The 21,657-nt window shown below is 40.5% G+C and overlaps 1 protein-coding gene across 3 annotated transcripts; it reads left to right on the top strand.

The window, feature by feature from the left end:
- Positions 1-10,650: 10,650 nt before the first annotated feature.
- slc9a6b (solute carrier family 9 member 6b) lies at positions 10,651-21,430 on the top strand. 3 transcript variants are annotated; one of them, XM_027007187.2, is made up of 16 exons: positions 10,651-11,187; positions 12,693-12,892; positions 13,105-13,182; positions 13,307-13,383; positions 13,528-13,640; positions 14,131-14,236; positions 14,644-14,785; positions 14,958-15,063; positions 15,244-15,332; positions 16,855-16,968; positions 17,091-17,202; positions 17,387-17,540; positions 18,897-18,927; positions 19,122-19,207; positions 20,189-20,294; positions 20,692-21,430. In XM_027007187.2, the coding sequence occupies exons 1-16, from the start codon at positions 10,926-10,928 to the stop codon at positions 20,926-20,928; spliced, it is 2,013 nt and encodes a 670-aa protein (XP_026862988.2). In that variant the 5' UTR covers positions 10,651-10,925; the 3' UTR covers positions 20,929-21,430. The 3 variants fall into 3 exon arrangements, with proteins under 3 accessions (XP_026862988.2, XP_026862997.2, XP_026863003.2); XM_027007196.2 differs by having other exon boundaries at positions 20,695-21,430; XM_027007202.2 differs by having other exon boundaries at positions 20,800-21,430.
- The last annotated feature ends 227 nt before the right edge of the window (positions 21,431-21,657 follow it).

A 21,657-nucleotide genomic window follows, 5' to 3' on the forward strand; every position in this document is an offset into this window, starting at 1 on the left:
ATAGTTTCAGACTCTGACAGAGCTCTCTCTCTCTCTGTGTGTGTGTGTGTGTGTGTGTGTGTGTGTGTGTGTGTGTTCGGGAGCAGCAAGGAAGGATTCCTGGGGACGTCTTCCAACTCTGCTCCACACAGCCTGCCTCCTCCAGCTTTTGGGACCTCAATACAAAGCTGCACAAACACAGTCAAGACAACAGACTGAAGATGTAAACAGTATGTGTGTGTGAGTGACAGAGAGACTTAGGTATGTGTTATATTAGCAATCATAATGGCCACAGTTATTATCTTTATATCTCTGACTGATATTGGTATATTTGTATATGAGTGTGCAAACGTGTGTGCATTTTATTACTTAGTTTTGCTTTGTCATGAGCACAAGAGTTCTTTAGAAGGGCTACATTTGTTTGTCTGTATGTTTGTGTGCTCAGTGTGTGTGATTGTGTGTGCATGTTTATATATCTCCATGAGGACCAAAGATAGGAACATCTGGTATTTCTGAACTAGTGGGGAGCTCCTTGTATTTAGGGTTAAGTATTTGTGTAGTATTATTTATCTACAGATCATTATGTCAAAGGAAGATCCCTACAAGAATAGTAAAACACGACTTTGTGTGTGTGTGTGTAATTGCATTTTTGTGAGGCTCTTTGTCTGTACATATTTTTGCCTCTCGTTTCCTCTTCAGGCATGTCACTGTCTGAGTAACTGCGGCTTGATCTGAAGTTAACGGGAACAGAACACACAAACACCAAATCCCCCCCCACCCCCCACCCCAAAAATATCAATTGGCTCAGATGTAAATGACCTCTGTCATGACTGACTCAACGTCTGCCAGCACATCTACACTGGGGGAGAAGACAGAAGAAGCTGGACCGCTGCCAGACTGGAGGTGATCAGAGACAAAGGGTCCCACACTTCACACCTGCTCCCAGTACAGAGCCAGAGCTGACCAGGGCTTATAGCAGTGCTGCATTATATGATGATATCTCAGCAAATTATCATCAATTACATCACAAACAGCTTCTTTTTTTTGTTGCTGATTTCACAGGTATGTCTGGAAATGTAACTTCCAGACGTTTTATTAAAACATAATTAAAGAGGGCCTATAAACAAGCAAAAGTACTGTCACATTAACAAATTAAAACTAACAGGTAGCTGATGAGATATTAGCCCGTTATGCCAATCCTATCTGTTCCTCTTCTTAAGTAGTTTCTTTTTGTAAAAATATATGGAATGTAAAAATAAATTATTAAATATTATCAAAAATTAAATATCAGGGTTTTGCATCATACATTGTGAAAATGTTTTGTGATATGATTTGCCATAAAATAACTACTAGCTTATAAGGAAAATACAAACAAATAAAAGCTCATAAATGAATATTAATGTTTCACAGTTTACAAAAGGCATTAAGCACTGCACACACCCCAACAGAGTAAACATACTCTAGGTTTGTCCACCATTGGGTATATGTGTATAACAATATTGCAGAGCTGGGTGCATGCTAGCCTCTCAGGAAGCTTGTCCTCTGCATAATGGAGAGGACAGTCCATCTTTAAAGAGGACAGGGACACCATGGAGCACACTCTCTGCTACAGGGCTTCTGAAACACACAACACAGGAAACAGGAAGGACATGAGTAAGTACAAAAACTTTAAATTCAACTGAAATGACATTAGTTTCCAGAACAGGCTTGCGGTGTTTATTACACATGGCAAAACTGTAGTCTGCTAAAGGTGAATTTAAGACTTGAAGTGTAGAGAGCACAGCTAAAGTCAAAGTCAAAGCAGCTGTTGTAACAAAGCAGCTTTTGAGCTCAGAATAAAGTAAGATCTCCATGCCCTGCCCTGCCCTGCTGAGGAAGTGGTTCTAGCATGTGACTGGTCTTATGTGTGATCCCCAAATTTGAACAGGCATCTGCAGACAGCGACTCCATCTGCCATGACTAGACAGACCGCAGTTAGCTTTCTCTAAAAATTCTCTAAATTGCAACAATCAAATAGTCTATGTGATTATTTTATTTCATTATTTTATATATATTTAGTAATCAATACCATTATGTTATTATGTAAATGTGCCAGATTTAGGCAAATGACCAATTGTCATTTGGAGTCAATGTGCAGGTTGTTGGGTGGGGGGAACCCCACAAACAAGAAAAACACAAAAAGCAAAAGCATCAATTAATATGATGAAATGTTGTTATTTTCATACTTTTGGTTGTCATTCTTATTTTTCACTTTTTCCAGAAAGAGACAATTGGCAGTTCCACACAATCTTGTACTCCTAATAAATGACCTTAGTATCCAATATTTTAAAAATCAGATCAATATGTGTTTCAGAAAATCTGGCTATCCATGTAGGATAACCAAGACGAGATGTTTCAGGTCATTACTTTTTGCTGAGTCGCTCCTTATGTTCAAATGGCCGCCTAACAGTTTTAGTTGATGCTGATTCATAACGGTTCAGTTTAGATGGTCTGATTTAGGCACTGCCAGTACTTCCAAGCAATTCATGCTAACAACGTCTACCACCAGACTGTCCAATACCAAGTTACTCTTTGACTTAGTCAAAGCAAACTTGTTTAATTTTACCAGCAGTACACTCACCCAACCAGTTCAGCAGAGCAGCCTCAGCAAGCAAGCCACCATGGCATGTTGTGTTCTCCTTGAGATCCATTAAGTTCAGGATTAAAGTGCACATCTCCAGCTTACAACATGGTCAAGAGCAAGTAACTGGATCATTTCCAACCAGCTTTAGATTTTTATGCAAAGAAATGAATTGACAAAAGGGTCTGTTTTACCATAAAACAATATGTTACTGTAGCTGCTAAACTGGTCCACTTTCTTATAGCACTGCATCAAAGGATTTACAAATACTTCAGTCCACATAGACAGCATATGGGAATACCAGCATGGAAAATCATAACAGCTAACATATGTCAAATGACAGCTTGTTTGTATAAGTTGTACTGCCTAGTTTGTTTGTTTGTTTGTTTGTTTGTTTGTTTTTTGGAGAGCTGTTTTTGCCAAGCCAGCTGTAGACAGGAAGTGTCTGCCTTGCTGCATTACTTCCCTGCCGCCACCAGCTTAATTTGAGGAGTAACCCTGTGGTGCCACAGAGGAAACTAATGACTTTGCCCTATGTTCTGAGACACAAAAATGGCATGTATAATAAACACAATAACAGATATAGTTAATGCATTAGGTAGAAAATGTTAATGGAAAACGTTATTCATACATTTATCTTGTCACATCTGGATTACTGCAACTAGCTCTATTTGGCTAAATAAAACTTCACTAACTGCTTGTTTGCAGTTAGTAGAGAATGAGGCTATGAGATTGCTAACAGGCACCAGAAAATAGAAGCACATTTTTACATTTTAAGACCTACATCAATTCCCTTCCCCGGCTCCCAGTCCAGTACAGGCTTTAGATTAAGGTTCTTTTGTTTTTAAAGCTCTTAAAAATGAAGCTAGCTCCCTCATATATAGTAGATTTACTACACCCTTACACTACCTCCAGGTAATTGAGGACAATCAATTACCTCTGGCTGTTCCTGGGACTTCCTTACCTCACAAACCTAATTAAAATTTGTTAGCAGAGTACTTCCTTACATAAACTGTGTGTGTGTCCAATCAAAGACACCTAAAATGTGTAGTGTTGAGGGTCCCCAAGAGCAGGATCGGAAAACCCTGCTTTGCTCATTCATAGATATTCTACACCTGCCCTGGCACAGCATACTAGCTCATACCAATGTGTCCTTACTGCAGCTGTGGACTTCATTTTTATCTTTAGCTCTTTATTAACCTCCGATAGGCTTTTTACTTTAGGTACAGGTTTTAATTGCTTAATCAGAATGATTCTATCTAATTTTTCTGTCTGCTCCAATTCAGCATCACTATAGTTATTAGCAGCCTATAACAATGCCATTTTATGATGCATCACAGTTAATTCTGAACTAAAACGGTAACCTTTAAGCTGAATCTCTCTTTGAACTCTTATCTAGTACATTGTCTAGTACAAGACTGGATGAGCCATCTTTCAAGCCATGTTCAACTAACAAATCTGAATAAACTGGAGAATAAGTGAGTTGCTTCACTACTGTGTTGTTGCTTTGCAAGTTGTTAATATGGAATTAGGCAGAAACCTCACTAGTGCTTATGACCTGTGGTTGCATTTGAACTACTGAGCCTAGCTAACCAAATAGATTGCTTTGGTTAGCTATTATACATGATATCTTACAATCATGTAAGATTTGTTTGACTTTGTTTGAGTCAACAAAGTTTTTTTTCTATCTAAACTTAAGCTAAGTACTTCATCAATAGTATTATTAGTTATAATCAATTCTAACAAAATATTAGACAAAACCATTTGACTCTTTTAACTTTAAACGATGGCCAGCTTTAATTTTTCATTGCCCACATTCACTGAAACCATTGAACTGAATCACCGCCCTTTTGAAGCTAGTATAGCATGCTAACTGTTATCCATTAGCTCCTTTGTGAAGGTTTTCCTCATATCGTCCTGGTAGGGATGGCTAACAGATAGCATGTTATACCAGCTTTGAAAAGGAAGGTGATTCAGTTATCTTGTGGTTATCTTGCTAGTTATCTTGCTATTTGTTAGCCAAGATTTATTTACGTTACCCTTCAAAGCAGCTATACAGCTAGAAAATGTATAGTTTATATTTCATGAAGAAGACAGAACACCCTTCCATTTTTATTTTATTTTTTTTACATTTCCTTTCAGAGCTTCTGTACTTTTTCACTCTGTCTGATATGTGTTTTTAATATTGCCTCCCCAGTGAGCCCAGTCTGCTCTGATTGGTCACCTCGTTCATTCTGCTCTGATTGGTCACCTCACTCACTCTGCTCTGGTCAGCTCGTTTACTCTGGTCTGATTGGCCACCTAGCTCACTCTGCTCTGATTGGTCACCCCTTTCACTTGAAGCAGTCCTCCATGAAGTGCCAGGCACACAGAAAAATAATTGGAACAATGACATGGCTAGCCACAAAACCAGAAAAACCTCCATTACTTTCTATGTGTTTTGAAGGTGCGCTAAGCTTGCCAGTAGGTTAGCAATGTGCAATGCGTTACATGATTGCTTCACCATGTAACAAAGAATATGGTTCAAATTCCAACAAGCTGTTTCAGTCAGCAGGAAAAAATTTCAGAAGAAAACTGGTTTCTTTTGGAGATAATTACTCAGTCTGAAGTGTACTTTGAGCTTTGTAACTACAGAAATTATTGTGTTTATTACTGAAGAATAACACTTGAGATCTTGTGTAATATAAAAGAAAAGCTGAAAATATCATTTTGCCATTGTTAGTAGTCATACTTAGACACATGCAGACAGGCATCTACGGGCATTTACCCTACCTGGTGGGAAAGGAAGGCTGTATTACAAGGGGCATGGTGACCTTTTACTGTATTTACGTGGGTGAACTTTCGTGTTCCGATAGAAACTCACTGGCTAAAAGCCATGAGCATAAAAACAAAGGACCCATACCAGCCTCTGATGTGACTGATCTCAACATGTGCCTGAGAAATCCACCCCCCTCATCAGCTCTGAGGCTCACTGAAACCTACACGAGTTAAAATAGACACGTTGATATACGGCAGATTAGATATACTTTTTATAGGTTATAGCTACATATTTGTGTGGACATCTTTTATGTACATAAAGGCCATGCCGATTTGTAGGATAAACGAGAAAAAAAGTATCTTCAGTGAATCGAAATGCTTAAATGATCACAAGAAGTTTTTTTTTAACTCTTTGTAAAGTTTCAGTGTTTTAACTGAGATGCCTCTTTTCCGCTGTGTGGTGGTAAAGGCTAACTACTGTGAAAGGTCTGTGTGACTCAGCAGATGAGACTGGTCTTCCCGGAAGTGCTCATGCTGAAACTCAACACAGCTAATGACGCCCATTTTCACACGTGTCCACATGTGCCACCTTGTGGAAATCATATGCAAGTGCAAGGCAATAATATGATATAGACAGAAATGAATTCTTTTTTCTTTTTTTTTTTTTGCAATATTCTAACTAAGGGGTTTATGGCATGTTTCCTGAACACAGATAAATTACTCTTCTAAACAAAAGGGAGAATATTGAAAACTATCCCAGGTTTAGTCTATGTAAGGACACGCCATGATACATTCAACAGCATAGCAAACACAGCACAAACTATTAGACATGTTGAGCTGGTCATGTTGCTATGTCAGCAGTAGATTATTTACATAAATATAAATAATTAATAAATAATACATTGTTAAATTACAAATAAATTAGTGTGTATTATATTGCACATCACCTAGAGAAGTGGGTTATCATTATTCTATTTCCTGAACAAAGTAAATTCAAAAATCATTTGATCAAATAAGGGGGATCTTAGTCTTGCTCTAATTACACTATTTACTATTTACTTATAGTCAAACTTGATAGCTAGCAGGGCTGCTTTGCATCATAGGGGTGGGGAGCATGGTCTTACAATGGCACTGTAACGGTGAGTAGTAAGGAGGCGGATGCATGTGCGGAGAATAGCGAGATTTATTAGGAGCAAATCCAAAATCAGAGTCGTTGGAGTAGTCCAGGGTCATAGAGCCGACACGGAGAGTACGAGGATACAATATACACAAAACAAGGGCTAGGATAAAGGCAAACTGTGGAAGCAGGTTATAACAAAGACGCTAGGCAGAACTAAGGCTAGCAAACACGAAGGCTAGAAGAAACATATAGGCACGGAGTACAAAACTTACAAACAGGCAGCTACGGGCTTTCAGGTATTAAGACATTCAAATTTTCTAACAACTACAAGGAACACCAACGCACGGATTCAAAACAGCCACGACAGAGGGAACACAACAGGTTTTAAATACATGGAATTAACAAGACCAGAAACGAGGGACAGGCGTGGAAAATCAAACGAGGGGCGGAGAAAACGAAACTACGGAATGTAACGTAAATATATAAGACAGGGAAAACACGAAACACGGGAGCTGGGAGGGACTAATCGTGACGGGCATCATACATTTTTATACACTTTCTTTTACATTTATCTCAAGAGTTCTTCAACAAATTAATTGAAAGCGTTAATTAACGATTAATTAATTGAGCCTTTGCAACGAAAAAAAACGTGCTATATATATTTTTAACATCCCTTAAAAGAGCATTTTAAACATCCCTTAAAATCATTTTCCAATTATTTGTCTTCATGTTATGAAACAGCCATTATGTTATAATGGCCTGGCTGTTTCAGATGTTTACTAAATCTATTTTAAACATGGCCGCCTATATGTGGGAGACCAACACTGGATTATAGACTGGCTCATTTGATCATTACAAAGAAATTTCATTCTTAATCTCATGTGAGCTGCACAATGTTCAGAAAAAACGAACAAAAGTAAAAGAATAAATAACCACTTTCATAAATATTTTTGCTACTTTTGCTGGTAAGAATTGCTCATTTAAACCTGGTATAACATTATTTTATGTAGTCTATTGTTAAAAAGTATTCAGTAAAGCATTTCTTCCATTTTTAGGCAATAATTTTACATTTAAATGTATGCTCACACTGAAGAAACATGTATCCCCACTGCCATGAAGTGATTGTGGTACTGGAGAGATACATTATACATTATAACAATAATATACAGCATTATTGAAAGTATTATTTTTAAATGCTTATAGGTATTCACACAGAATTTTAAAAAATGCTATGACTAACAGGTGCATAGTATGACTAAGTAATTTCAACTGAAATGACTAATTACACAAAACATGTCAAAATTGTAATGTCTGTGAGCCATAGATGATGGATAATGGCATTGTCTATCATAGTCCCAACCATGTATAATATACTTATAATAAACTGTGAATTATATCGCATATCTGCAGTGATTTTACACTTCCTGTATTCTAGGTTTCAGACCTTTAGCTAATACTGATACAGAAAAGTCAAATTGATAGCCAAGAATCATCCACGCCGGTCAGCAATAGGTTACATTTATATACTACATTTATGTTATTAAGCGTGGGGTCTGTCAAATTAAACTCATTTACATTTACACTTATGGAATTTAGCAGATGCTCTTATCTAGAGCGACTTACAAAAGTGCTTTGTCATTTACTCATAGAATACATCCTGGCCAGTGCAGTAGGTCAGAGTCCAGTATACCAATGAACTAGAATACTGTAGAAATACAGGGATCACTGCTGATGCCTAGAAGTACAAATACATAAGGTCCATCTTAAACAATGATAAGTGCAATAAACAATAAGTACCAGAGTTTCTAAGACAACATCAGTGTATAAAAAACACCCTATAATAAGTATTGATTTAGTTATTCAATATAGGAGCACGATCAGTTGTCATTTAAATATTCCACGAATAGATAGGTCTTCAGTCTGCATTTGAAGACTGCAAGGGACTCTGCTGTCCAGACAGCAAGTGGAAGTTAATTCCACCATCTTTGAGCCAGGACCGAAAATGGTCTCGATGCTTGTCTTCCATGAGACATAAACTCGAGTTTAGTTTATATTTGGTCAACTGTTGGATCAACAACTACCGAAAAGAGTTATCCAGTACATATGGGAATGTCCAATAGGCCTACATGTAGGCATGATATCTGTGTCTTTAAAAGTGGGTCATGTTGTCACAGTGGGAATACTGCATGAATTTACGTAAACTCTCAGAACTAAATTTGATTCACCCTTTTCACCTTATAGCATTAATCAATCAACCAATCAGTGTTAGTGTAGGTCATTGTTATCATGCATTTCCAAATACACTATGCAGTGTGAATTAGATTTGGATATTCTGCCAAACGAATTAATGATTGTTACCATTTAAAGACATGGAATAATGAATAACAAGTCCAGAGGCTTAACTGGTTCTGTATCACTGTCTACTTGATTTTACATATGGTCGTGTTAAATATTTTCGGTATCAGATTATTATACCCTTGTACATACCCTTATATGATCCTCAACAATTGTCCAGAATTTGCCTGGAAATGCTAGAACAGGGTAAATGTTTCAGGCGATTCTGCAACGACAATCTCGCTTTCCGCTATGACACGCCCCCATTTCTTAATCTACCAAATCTACCACAGTTCGGGGCTCCTCGTAGTAGCTTTCACTTTAGACGGAAGAAAACTACCAGAAAGACACGAAGACACGTGTGCAGTTTAAGTTTGTTCATTTTCATAATACGGTATTCTGTTGGCCGTATTAAGATTTTGCTGTTTTATTAATTCATTATCCTCAAGCGAAAATTGCCTTTAGCGAGATTAGTTTATGCAAATTTGTTTGAACTTCAAAAATGTCTAGAAATATTATATCTTTCTAACGGAGCTCATATATGTTCAGTTTTACAAAAATAACTCCGAGAAAGTCTATTGTAAACATTAATTATGTGGATCACATACGTCGTCTCTAAAAGAAATAAATATAGGCTAATTATTAATTATCCTAATTATGTAGCAATGCCGAAGTAAATATTGTCGCGTAATTAAAAAAAAAATTCATTTCAAATGAATAACTTTAGCATAATTTTCATTTTTGAACGGAGAATTCGAATATCAGTAAGAAAGCAAATAATAAACCACAGCTGTACCTAGCATAGCTATAAACTTGAAACGTCTAAATTGTCGCTTGACTGGACAGTAAATTGAGGCGTAATAGACCCTTTGATCGATTTTTACTAACCCTGCTAGCGGCGGCGATCTTCGTCGGATGAACGTGCGTGCCCGAGGACTCGATTTGTGAAAGATAACGGGAATCTTACGTAACACCGGTAAGGAAAGGCGCTGTCCCAGGTTCTGAAATCCATTTATTTCATGAAATTCCATGAATTTCAGGATTAGAGAGGATTAAGTGATTAAATAAGAGTACGTTATATAAAGTTAGCGTCCATATTTTCTCTGCTACATGTTAACCAAGGCAGTTAAAGTTTTTAACATTTACTTATTTATTTACTTAATTAGACTGATCAATAGTGATTTTGCTTCCTACAAAAAAATGAATCCGCTGAATCCAAATATGTTTTCAGAATTTCTCACGCATAGTTTTCACTATGTGTACTATGGAAAAGCAGTACCAAGGAAAGTGGATTCGTTTTAGCTGGATACTGAATAGGAATGTTCCTGATGCTGTAATGAATGCACACACGTAGAAGAAGATCCGGTTGCAGAGGTTTTATTTTAGCAACCGTACTAATACGTGTAGTAAGACAGGTAAGCGTGGTCGGGTCGGTCCGGGGTCGTACACGGGGTGGCGTTCAGGAGGTGACGGAGGGTCAGGCAGGAGACGAGGTCTAGAAAGCAGGCAGGAGTCAATAACGGGGAAACCACACAGGATGAGGAAACGCTCGTACGCCGTATAGGAAAGCAATACTTCGCGACTAGTATGAGAGTAGGAGAAGCTTATTAAAGGGGTTGGTAATGAGGGGAATAGGAATCAGGTGTGTGCTAGAATTCCGGTGAGTCAGACCGGGTGTGTGTGCGAGTGGGCGTGGCTGTGCGGGGCTGAGGGTTGTTTCTGGGGTTCGTAACAGATGTCAAATTTAGGCAACACCCATACATGATACATTTCAGAACTATCTTATTACACATTTTAAGTGTATTTTTAGCCTCGAATCTAAAAACTGATTCGAATTCAGCTTACAACTTACTATAAGCTCGACCTATTTTGTTGGCCAATATTATTTAATTGGTTCGATTGTGAATTGTATTTTAATTCTATTTTAATGTTACACTCTACCATATATTAGAAGAGCACTCTAACATATTTTTACTTTTTTTGTGGGTTTTTGACCCAGGCTATCAAAAACCGGAAGTGTACTTGCAACAAGAAAATAGCGTGACCGTTTAGTTTCGGTGTAGTTTTACTGTAGCTGAGCGGAGACGACAGTTTACTCTGTTAACAAGTTCCACAATGGGATTCCAAAAAGTATGGGCCACTGGCTCACGAAACTGTATTATATGTTGTTTTTTGTGTCTAACGTTGTTTTCTAGAATTGAGACTACTGGTCTTGTTGATGCAGTCACTGAGAGACAAGCGGAGGAAAGTCACAGACAAGACAGCACAAAAGTGCTCGTTTTTACACTTCTGCTAACACTTACTATCTTAACTATATGGCTCTTCAAACATCGACGCTTCAGGTTTTTGCACGAAACCGGACTAGCCATGATCTATGGTAAGAAAAAAAATCTAAACTTTAAAATTAAAAAAATAAAATCTAAAGATGTTGGATAGATAAGTTGTTCGTCGTGCTCGTTAACTCTGATAGTAGCCAGATAGCAAACCTAAGCTATGTTGTGTGCGGACTGAAACTTTTGTTCTCTTTCCTGCTCTCCCGCTCTTGACCCCAATCCCCACGCCGTAGTAACAGCCCCATGTTCAGTCCGCTTAATCAAACATCGGATCCTGTATCCCTCCAAAAGCCATATATCCCTCATACATACAAACAGTAGGAACGATAGTTGGTCACCAGAGACGATGTCTAGGAAGTCAGAAATAAGATTCAGGAACTTATATAATTTGGAAGAAACGCTAAACGTTTCCTTCAGGCAGTCTTTGTACATGCCGCACAACCCATTGTTACACACAGTTATATGTTTATGTATACGTGTGCAGTCTTGTAGAATGCATGTGTCTAATGCTATATTATATATTTACTGTTTCATATATATGTGGATAAACATGGCTATGATTACTATAGGCATGCAAGACATTAATTAATGGGTTGACAAGGATGTTGGGGAAGCCTGAGTCTGAGAGAAGGGGGTGATGGGCGGAGTCTGAGAGAAGGGGGTGGTGGGCGGAGTCTGTGGGAAGGGGGTGCTGGGCGGAGTCTGTGGGAAGGGGTGCTGGGCGGAGTCTGTGGGAAGGGGGTGCTGGGCGGAGTCTGTGGGAAGCGACGCTAGGCGGAGTCTGTAGGAAGGGGGTGCTGGGCGGAGTCTGTGGGAAGCGACGCTAGGCGGAGTCTGTAGGAAGGGGGTGCTGGGCGGAGTCTGAGAGAAGCGACGATGGGCGGAGTCTGTGGGAAGGGGGTGCTGGGCGGAGTCATTCTTGTTCAGGAAATCTTTAAGACCAAAGCAAAGACAGAGTGTAGTTCATAATTAAAATGGAAGCGCCAGCTAGGTGATGCTGGAATATGAGCTTGCAATGCATTTATGTCTCTGTGGCTGCATCTATCTTTGATACTACATGAGAAAACGTCTTACTGATTCTGTTTCTTCAAAAAACTGTTTGGCATGTTTGACATATGCGTTGACTCAGTGCTATCTGTAATTGTTGCCATTGTAAACATGATTTATTTCCTCATATGTTTTGACCTGCACTGAATGGGTCAGATCAAAACAATGTCCTGACAAGGAACCAAGGGAATATTTTCCATTACATTTTTCACTTAGTGGAGAAAATATGAAAATATGGTAACTTACATTTCTACACTGATGCCTTAAGGCTGCATTGACTGACTTGAATGTACCTGTCTTTGAATTTTAATACTTTAGCTTGTCAGTCATAGCAGAGCCCTCTGCCACTTCATTGGGCTTCACTCAAAGTAACTGTCCAGGGTGTTTTTATAACAATAATAATAATAATAATAACAATGATAATAATAATAATAATTATTATTATTATGAATAAAAAGTGTAAAAGTGTGCAGAGTAGGTATCTGTCTCATGTTGGTTCCAGGCCTCTTAGTGGGTGTGATCCTCCGTTTTGGGGTCCACGTCCAGCCGGATGTGAGCAACAGCACACTGACCTGTGTGGGGAAGTCCAGACCCAGCTCCCTCCTACTCAACGTCAGTGGGCACCTGTACGAGTACGAGCTGAGAGGGGAGGTGGACAGCAGGAGCAGCGACAACCTCCCCAGTGTAGACATGCTCAGGAAGGTACTACTAAGTGGTACTGGCGTACTGCTAAGTGCACCGCTGTTCCTGTTAGTCTTCATGGGACGTTTGCTGAAGTGAAAATACAGCAATTCAGATCTTTCTTGATTTTACAGGAGGAGGCCCTAATTTTGGTTTCTGGTGCTATGCTCCTTTGCTAGCCCTAAAGCTCAGTTCATCTGCTGTGTTAACCCTGAGATCTACTTCACTTTTAGGCCACTTTTGATCCGGAGGTGTTTTTCAACATCTTATTGCCACCTATCATCTTCCATGCTGGCTATAGCCTCAAAAGGGTAACTGTGCTATCAGTTTAACACATTTAGTTTAACACGTTTTAAACAAGTTTAGGTGAGTTTAAGCCATAGTTATAATGATCTTTAGAACAGTTTGTAATGTGATTGTCTGTATTTTTTTCAGAGGCACTTTTTTAGAAATTTGGGCGCCATCCTTACCTATGCTTTTGTAGGCACTGTGATTTCTTCATTTGTTATTGGGTGAGTTCTTTAATTCTACAAAATTTCCTCACAGAGCTGACATTAAATGAAGATACCTCCACCTCTAGGTTAATTGTAAATGCCACCTTAAATAGAATGTTGTGCCACTTTTAAAGCACTACAGTTCCACTGCTGTTTTTGCAGGCTGGTCATGTACGGCTGTGTGGCGTTAATGAATGCAATTGGACAACTGGATGGAGACTTTTTCTTCACAGATTGCCTATTCTTTGGGGCCATCATCTCTGCTACAGATCCAGGTAGTGTCTTGCAGATCTAGGTCATGCCCCACAGGAACAGGTAGTGCACTGTAGGAGGTCCAGGTAGTGTATTGCAGATCCATGTAGTGTTCTGCAGGTCCAGGTAGTGTCTTGCATATCCAGGCAGTGTCTTGCATGTCCAGGTAGTGTCTTGCACTTCCAGGTAGTGTCTTGTAGGTTCACATAGTGTCCTGCAGGTCCAGGTAGTGTATTGCAGGTCCAAATAGTGTTCTTCAGGTCCAGGTAGTGTCTTGCAGGTCCAAGTAGTGTTCTTCAGGTCCAGGTAGTGTCTTGCAGATGGTCTCATCATGCATTCTGCTTTAGAAAGGCCAGGTCATCATTTAAAAACATAGCACACCATTATTTACCACAATAATACTGAGTTAAAATTAAGTTTGACAAACTGATGCTTTGATTGCTAGTTAACCAGTGTCATGGTTGTTCTCAACATTTCCCTCGCTGTGTGTGTATTAACTGAGGATTATTTCAGTGACTGTTCTGGCCATCTTCAGTGAGCTGAAGGTGGACGTTGACCTATATGCACTGATGTTTGGGGAGAGTGTGCTCAACGATGCTGTGGCCATCGTGCTGTCATCGTGAGTCACACCTTGCAACACAATCTCACACACACCCTGTATTCCAGTCAGAGGTCAGCTTGCTTAAGGGCCCAGGTCCTGCTCTGACCCTGCTCCTCAGAGGGGAACTCCTCCCTGAGACAGAAGCTGCACACTAATGACAGGCTACTTGTGTGTGTATGTCATGTATATAGAGAGTGAATATATGCCATGCATGTAGGTTAACTCTAACTGTACATTTCTGTCAATGTTTAGGTTAATGCTAACAGTAAATATTGGCTAAATATTTAGGTATCTGTAATTACACCCTTTATTACCAGTAGGCAGAAGAGTGTCTCTGTCTTTGCCATGTGCCATCTGAGCAAGCAGCAGTGTGTGTGTGTGTGTGTGTGTGTGTGTGTGTGTGTGTGTGCACTTGCACCTGTCAGATCTGTTGTGGCATACCAGCCATCAGGAGAAAGTAGCCAGGCGTTGGATGGGCGTGCCATGTTGACGTCCCTGGGGGTGTTTCTGGCGGTCCTCAGTGGCTCTTTCGTACTGGGCTCTGCTGCTGGAGTTCTGACTGCTCTGGTAAAGTCCATCAGCAACATCTTCCTTTGGTGACCATTTCCGTAATGGACAGAGTTGTTTTTGCTGTGTGCTGGTTGGCTGTCTGTGTTCATCACTGTATGCTGATTAGCTGTGTGCATCCATCGCTGTATGCTGACTGGCTGTGTGTTCATCACTGTATGCTGGTGTTCAGGTAACAAAGTTTACCAGGCTGAGGGACTTTCCCCTGCTGGAGACTGCCCTCTTCTTCCTGATGTCCTGGAGCACGTTCTTATTGGCTGAGGCATGCAGCATCACTGGTAACTATGAGCAACCATGAAACATCTCAACCATAATTAAATTAATTAAAATCTAATTGAAGAATAAATCTCTTTTCTAATGCATAAGCAGAGTGTAATTTATCGTAGTTGCCATGATTAATTTATAGTTGAATAACAACCATTTTCTCATAAGAGCAGTTTACGTTTGTGTGTGTGTAGGTGTAGTGGCTGTACTCTTCTGTGGAATCACACAGGCTCACTACACTTACAACAACCTTTCTGCAGAGTCCAAGAGCCGAACCAAAGAGGTCAAACTGCACGCAAGCACACACATACACACACACACACACACACACACACACACACACACACACACACACACACACACCTTTTTTTCTCTCCCTCCCTCTCCCTCTCTAAGTTATTAGATTGAATAATCAAATACTTAACTGTTTAAGGGTTAAGGAGTTATATATTGTTTAGTCCTTTTTTGGTTCTGCCTTTTTCACTTCACTCACTCTACATTGTTAGGCCAAGCATATCTAACAATTTTTGACTATTGAGTCAGGAAACTTGCATTTGCCTTGTCTAATTAAATCTGGTCTGTGTTTATTCCACCATACAGCCAGGGTGGGGAGCTCTATTTTAACGGCACTGTGGCTGTTTTGACCCTTCACTGTATGTTTTCATTACATATTAGCCAAGTGGTAACATACCTTGGGGGTTCATCTGGGATCTGCCTGGGTTATACTTTAGGTTCTTTCCCTGGCTGTAGTAGACATTACACTAAATTTCCTGCAAACATTTAACCCAGACACACTAGAGCATCCTACATACACTGCCCAAAAAATAAGGGAACACTCAAATCACATATCAGATTTTGAAATCTCAAGATCTCTCAAACCAAAATGAAAGTAAAAAAAATTGAAATTACAGGCTGATCCAGCTTATGTGACTTTCATCACGGCAACTCATGTGACTCTGATGTGTCTCTGGTTCCCACGTGCCGACAGTGTCTGAGCCTGCTCCTGATGAGATGGCAGATAGTGTCCTGGAGGTTCTCCTCCCAGACCTGGTTCAGCATCAGCAAACTCCTGGACGGTCTGTGGTGCTACTTGCCGGCATAGGCTGCACTGATACGTAACGTCCCAGAGGGTCCTACAGCTCCTAGTGTTCCCCCTTGTACAAAGGTTCTGATACCGGTCCTGCTACTGGGATGATGTCCTTCTACAACCCTGTCCAGCTCTCCTTACGTAATGGCCCATGCCCTTGTGTCTCGTCCATGCTCTTGAGAATGTACTGGGAGACACAGCAAACCTACTTGCAGTGGCATATATGATGTGCCATCCTGGAGGAGCTGGACTACCTGTATGTGCTGCAGGCAATGTCTCACGCTACAACGCAAAAGTACAGTACAGTAGAGAAGAACCAGTCAGGAAGGACGGTAGAAGAGTAATTGACTGTGGCTCCCACCTGCAAACCCATTTATTTTATGTGGGTTGTCTTGCTGTTGCACTTGTTTTCACTTTGTTTTGCACCAAAGCAGGTGAAAATGATTCACAACAGCTTTTGCTTCCTAATTGCATGGACTGTTATCCCCTATTTAACTGACTTGCCATTATACTGTGATGATCAGGTGTTCCCTTAATTTTTTTGAGCAGTGTATGAGTTCAGATCAAGCAATGCCATGACACAAAACACACTCTACTCTCCTCAGACATACCTAAGCAAGCTAAATGTCCACCACAGCCATGGAAGAAGCCATAGAGTGTGCATATTCATATGTAATTATAACTGTTTGGTCATTCATATCTGCATTTTCTCTAACAGTTGTTTGAGCTGCTGAACTTCCTGGCTGAAAACTTTATCTTCTCCTACATGGGGTTGACACTCTTCTCATTCCAGAAGCACGTGTTTAACCCTGTTTTCATTACTGGAGCCTTTGTATCCTGAATAAGAAACTTAGCTCTCACATCTGTTTCTTCTGAAACTTTTAATGTGTGTATATAAATATACTTTGAACATAGTTTTTCAGAACATCCTTGACAGCTGTTTCCACTGCATAGCTGGCGATATTCCTTGGCAGAGCAGCTAATATCTACCCCCTGTCGTTCCTACTCAATCTGGGACGCACCAATGCCATCAGCCTCAACTTCCAGCATGTGATGATGTTTGCAGGTAAAACCCAAATCACACAGCAACTAGTCGTCTCACAGTACTTTTCTTTCTTTCTTTGCATAGTTCTACACACGATGAATCATCATTTCATCAGAGAATAGATTGCCACAACCATCTGTTTAAAAACCACCAAGTGAGTCTATTCCCACCCCTCTGATGAAATTGTGTCATTCTGACCTGCCAGGGTTACGAGGAGCCATGACCTTTGCCCTGTCGATCAGGGACACAGCAACATATGCGAGGCAGATGATGTTTTCCAGCACTCTCCTCATTGTCTTCTTCACAGTGTGGGTGTTTGGTGGGGGCACAACCCCCATGCTATCCTTCCTGAAGATCAGGTATACACACACACACACACATATACACTCTTACACACACACACACACACACACACAAGGCATGGCAAGTTTATTTGTGTAACACGTTTCATACACAGTGGCAATTCAAAGTACTTTACATCAGATATAGAAGAATAATGAAGTGTAGTACATCTAGAGTGCTATCACCTTGGGAAGGTCTCTGCAATACAAAAACACTACAAACGCTACTTATTAAAATAAAAGTTAATTTAAAGAAATCAAAGATTAAAGTGATGAAATCTGAATGAAAAAAAGATATATATAAGATATATATAATGTGTATATATGTAATATTTATATATAAAATATATAATATAATATTTTATATATATTATATATATATATATATATATATATATATATATATAAAAGATATATATATAATGAAAAAAAATAAAGAATATACATTTTATAAAATCAAATTAAACATATGAGTAAATTAAGAATAATTTGAGAATTAAAATAAATAAAAATGCACTGTAGTGCTTAAAAGTGCAGTGCCAAAGGATCTGAGGGAACAGATCATGAGCCGTGTATCATGATCCGAAAACCTGGCCAGTCACACACATTCACACACACTTACACACACTCTTATATACACTCACAGACACTCACACACTTTTATATACAAACACACTCCTACACACTTACACTCTTACGCACACACACACACACACACACACACACACACACACTCACACATTCTTGCACGTTCATCTGCACTGGTGGGTCTAGGGTGGATGAGCAGCATCAGTTAATCTTTTGGGAGGACTGGGATATTTTCTGGTGCCATTTTAGATGCTTTGTCACTGACTAGCATGTCTAAACCAGTGTTGGAATCATCTCTGCAGTAGCACACAAATAAAGTAGAAAGATATAGTTAGATCTGTAAAGATGAACGAATGAACAGTCTATATAGAATAGATGGGCCAGTAATCAGAATGCAGCTCTTGCAGGAAGGTCTGTAGCAGCATAACTAAAAGGGAGCACTTGAGGGTGACCACAGCCCTGAGGGTCTCCGAGATATTTCACCAAAATCATCGTCACATGAGTGAATGTATGAAGTAGCAACAGCATCAACACCAGATCACCTCAGATAACCAAAAAATACAAAGGCTCTGCACCTTTATATACAGGAAGCTAACCGTTGTTACACACTTCACACACACAAACACACACACACACACACACTCATTCACTTGATGATGATGAGTCTAGGTGAAAGTCTGAGGGTGTGTGTGTGCGATGAGGTGGATACAGTAACGTCTCTACTGTCTGTCTCCATCATATACTGGGAACTGTGTGATGCATGACTCTGCTTTTCTGTCTTTTCAGAGTGGGGGTTGAGGAAGAGCAAGAAAGTTCTGTAAGTGTTCGAGCTGCTGTCGGTGTGAACCAGCCTGTTTCCACAACACTATTCATCCTACAAACATTCAGTGTGTTGACTGTAAAGCTTGATTCATCCATATACTTTACAACCGATTATAGCCCAAATGACAAACGCCAATGTTATTATATAAATATATACATTAAATGTTATAAACTGTCTCTCTGTGTCAGGTGCCAGGGTCAGAAGAAACAGTAGGAACAGTTGGTAGACGTGACACCGCCTGGCTCTTCAGACTGTGGTACACATTTGACCACAAGTATCCTTCAATGATTCTGTAAGGTGGGCTTGACCACCAACAGCCTACCAGGTGAGCAGCCACGCTCTAACAATGGTGGACTCGTGTGCAGAACAGTTAGAGCTTGGATCAAGTAAAACAAGAGGAAAAAACGAAACACCTCGGTGAGCGTGGAAAAGGGGAGAACAAAGAACGCCACGGAAAGAAATGGCAACCCCGATGCACTGGGGAAAACTCGAACTAAAAGTTCCCAAACAAAACCAGAAAACGGGGAGGAACTTGAATGGCTAAGGGAAGCCTCAGGAGAGAGACAGACTCGAGAGGGGAAAACTGGAGAAGGGAGGAGACGTGTAAAAACACTGACACCCTCGCAGAACAGAAAAGAGGCATAGCACAAGGGCTCACAGACCTCAATACCCAGAGTTACCGGCTAGGAGCTTGGCTCAAAACTTTATCAAAAACCCAGCACTGAATGACTGGGTCACTGGGCTTATATAAGGTCTAGCCCAGCTGTTGGGTGTTAAACCTGATTAGTGGTATTGTTGACTCTAGGCCTCCCTCTGGTGGTTGGAGGGGGCCTCGGCCTGGTGCCAACCCTTATGGATTCAGTATACAGATACAGTCAACAGTACTCAACAATATGCATGGCTACTCACTAACTGATCAGTTACTCAGCATTCACTGGAGCATGTTCCAACTCAGTATGAGACTTTACACACACCAGGGAATGTTCACTCTCAGGGAGATAGTGTGAGGACTAAGACTTAGGTTGATACATTAAAGAAGGGAAAATGGCCAGGAAATAGTAGGATTGGAGTCTGTCACTGTCACAGGATTGGAGTCTGTTAAGGTTTGGGTCTGACACTGCACGTTTAGACAGCAGAGGGTGCTCTTGTACAGCCACAGTAGTTTTTCAGAGGCGATTTACAGTAGTCCAATAGCAATCTGGCCCAGGCTTCTATACCCAAATCCTAGAGTTCTGCTTGACTCTGTGATGTCCAGATATGTGAAGCCCCTGCTCACCCACAGTGGTCCACCCCTCATCACCACTCTGCCTGCCTGCTGCGCACCTGTAGCACACTGCCTCACCAGCTCTCAGACCTATGAGGTGAAAGCACATACACATACAGACACAAACATACACACACACACACACACACACACAGACACAATTCCACCCACAATGCCGTATACTCAGATTAATAACAATTATATGGATTGTACTGATATGGTTGTGTATGGAACCCTGTGTGTTGTGTTGTGCTGTGCTATGTTGTGCTGGATGCTGTGTAATGTGTTGTGTGGTGTGGTGTGGTGTGGTGTGCTGTGATGTATTGTGTTGTGCTGTTTTGGGCTAAATGCTGTGCTGTGTTGTGCTGGATGCTCTGTTATGCTGTGGTGTGGTGTATTGTGATGTGCTGTGATGTGTTATGCTGTACTGTGTTGGGCTGAATGCTGTGTTATATTGTGTGGTGCTGTCGTGTTCTGTGTGTTCTCTCTCCCAGCAGCAAGACTCTGACTCAGAGCTCATCCTGAACCACAGTCCCAGCATGCTGTACAGTGACCTATCAGTCAGTGCTGACGCAGTCTTTGACCCCTCCTCCTCTGTCCAGGATCAGCCTCTGCTGCAGGGACCAACTCATTCTGTTTTGTCCACTGAGGAGTCCCCGATAGTCCCAGGCCCTGTCCCTCTGCCGCCCCATTCCTCGCCCCTCTCGGAACCCCTCCGTCTAAGACTGTGAACAAATATGTGTGGCGGGGCTCCCTTACCCTTGGGGCCGGGCTAGGTCCCCCTGGGGGTGGGGTGCGCTCTCTCAGGCTCATCCTGATGACACTGCCGCATCTCAGCTTCAGACAGTTCCCCGGAGTTAGTAATGTCTGCAGTGAAGCTAACAGCCTGGTATCCAGGCAAACTATTCTGTTCCAGTATGTTGACTTTAGTATTACACTGTTCTGGGTTTTGTTTTTCTCCTAATGCGTTAATTTATAATATTTTAGTGTAGGATTTACAGAATTTAACTGCTGGCCTTGTACGCAGTTGTGGTAGAAGTGATATGGTCACCTCCTCCAAAGCAACACGCCAAACTGTTTCCGCGGGAGTTGTGTAGTAAAACGAGTTGTGCAGGATTGTGTTCTTATGTAATCTACGTCATGGGTAATAACCTCATGAAGTCATGGAGAAAGCAGAAGGGAAAATGAGTGCCTAATGTTTAACTACATATTAAAACCTGTTAAAACCTTAAACCTGTTTTTGTGTTTTTGTTACAAAAAAAGACCCTTAATTAAACCGATATATTTATCGTAGCTTGCTTTGTTTTGTTTGTACTGTTGACAGTTCTTCAGTATTAAGATAGAAAGTTGCTAAGTGCGTAGTTTAATTGAAAATACCTAAACACAGACACTTGATTGAGCACATAGACTGCGGTTTATCTTTTTTTTTTATTAGGAAGAAAATCCGCGACTATAATACG

Source organism: Electrophorus electricus, chromosome 17, assembly GCF_013358815.1.
Source record: "Electrophorus electricus isolate fEleEle1 chromosome 17, fEleEle1.pri, whole genome shotgun sequence".
NCBI classification, from domain to species: domain Eukaryota; kingdom Metazoa; phylum Chordata; class Actinopteri; order Gymnotiformes; family Gymnotidae; genus Electrophorus; species Electrophorus electricus.

Coding starts and splice junctions, on each gene's coding strand:
- slc9a6b (XM_027007187.2), top strand. CDS start 10,926: ATGGGATTCCAAAAAGTATGGGCCACTGGCTCACGAAACTGTATTATA. Junction 11,188..12,692: donor CGGACTAGCCATGATCTATG/GTAAGAAAAAAA, acceptor TGTTGGTTCCAG/GCCTCTTAGTGGGTGTGATC. Junction 17,541..18,896: donor CTATCCTTCCTGAAGATCAG/GTATACACACAC, acceptor CTGTCTTTTCAG/AGTGGGGGTTGAGGAAGAGC.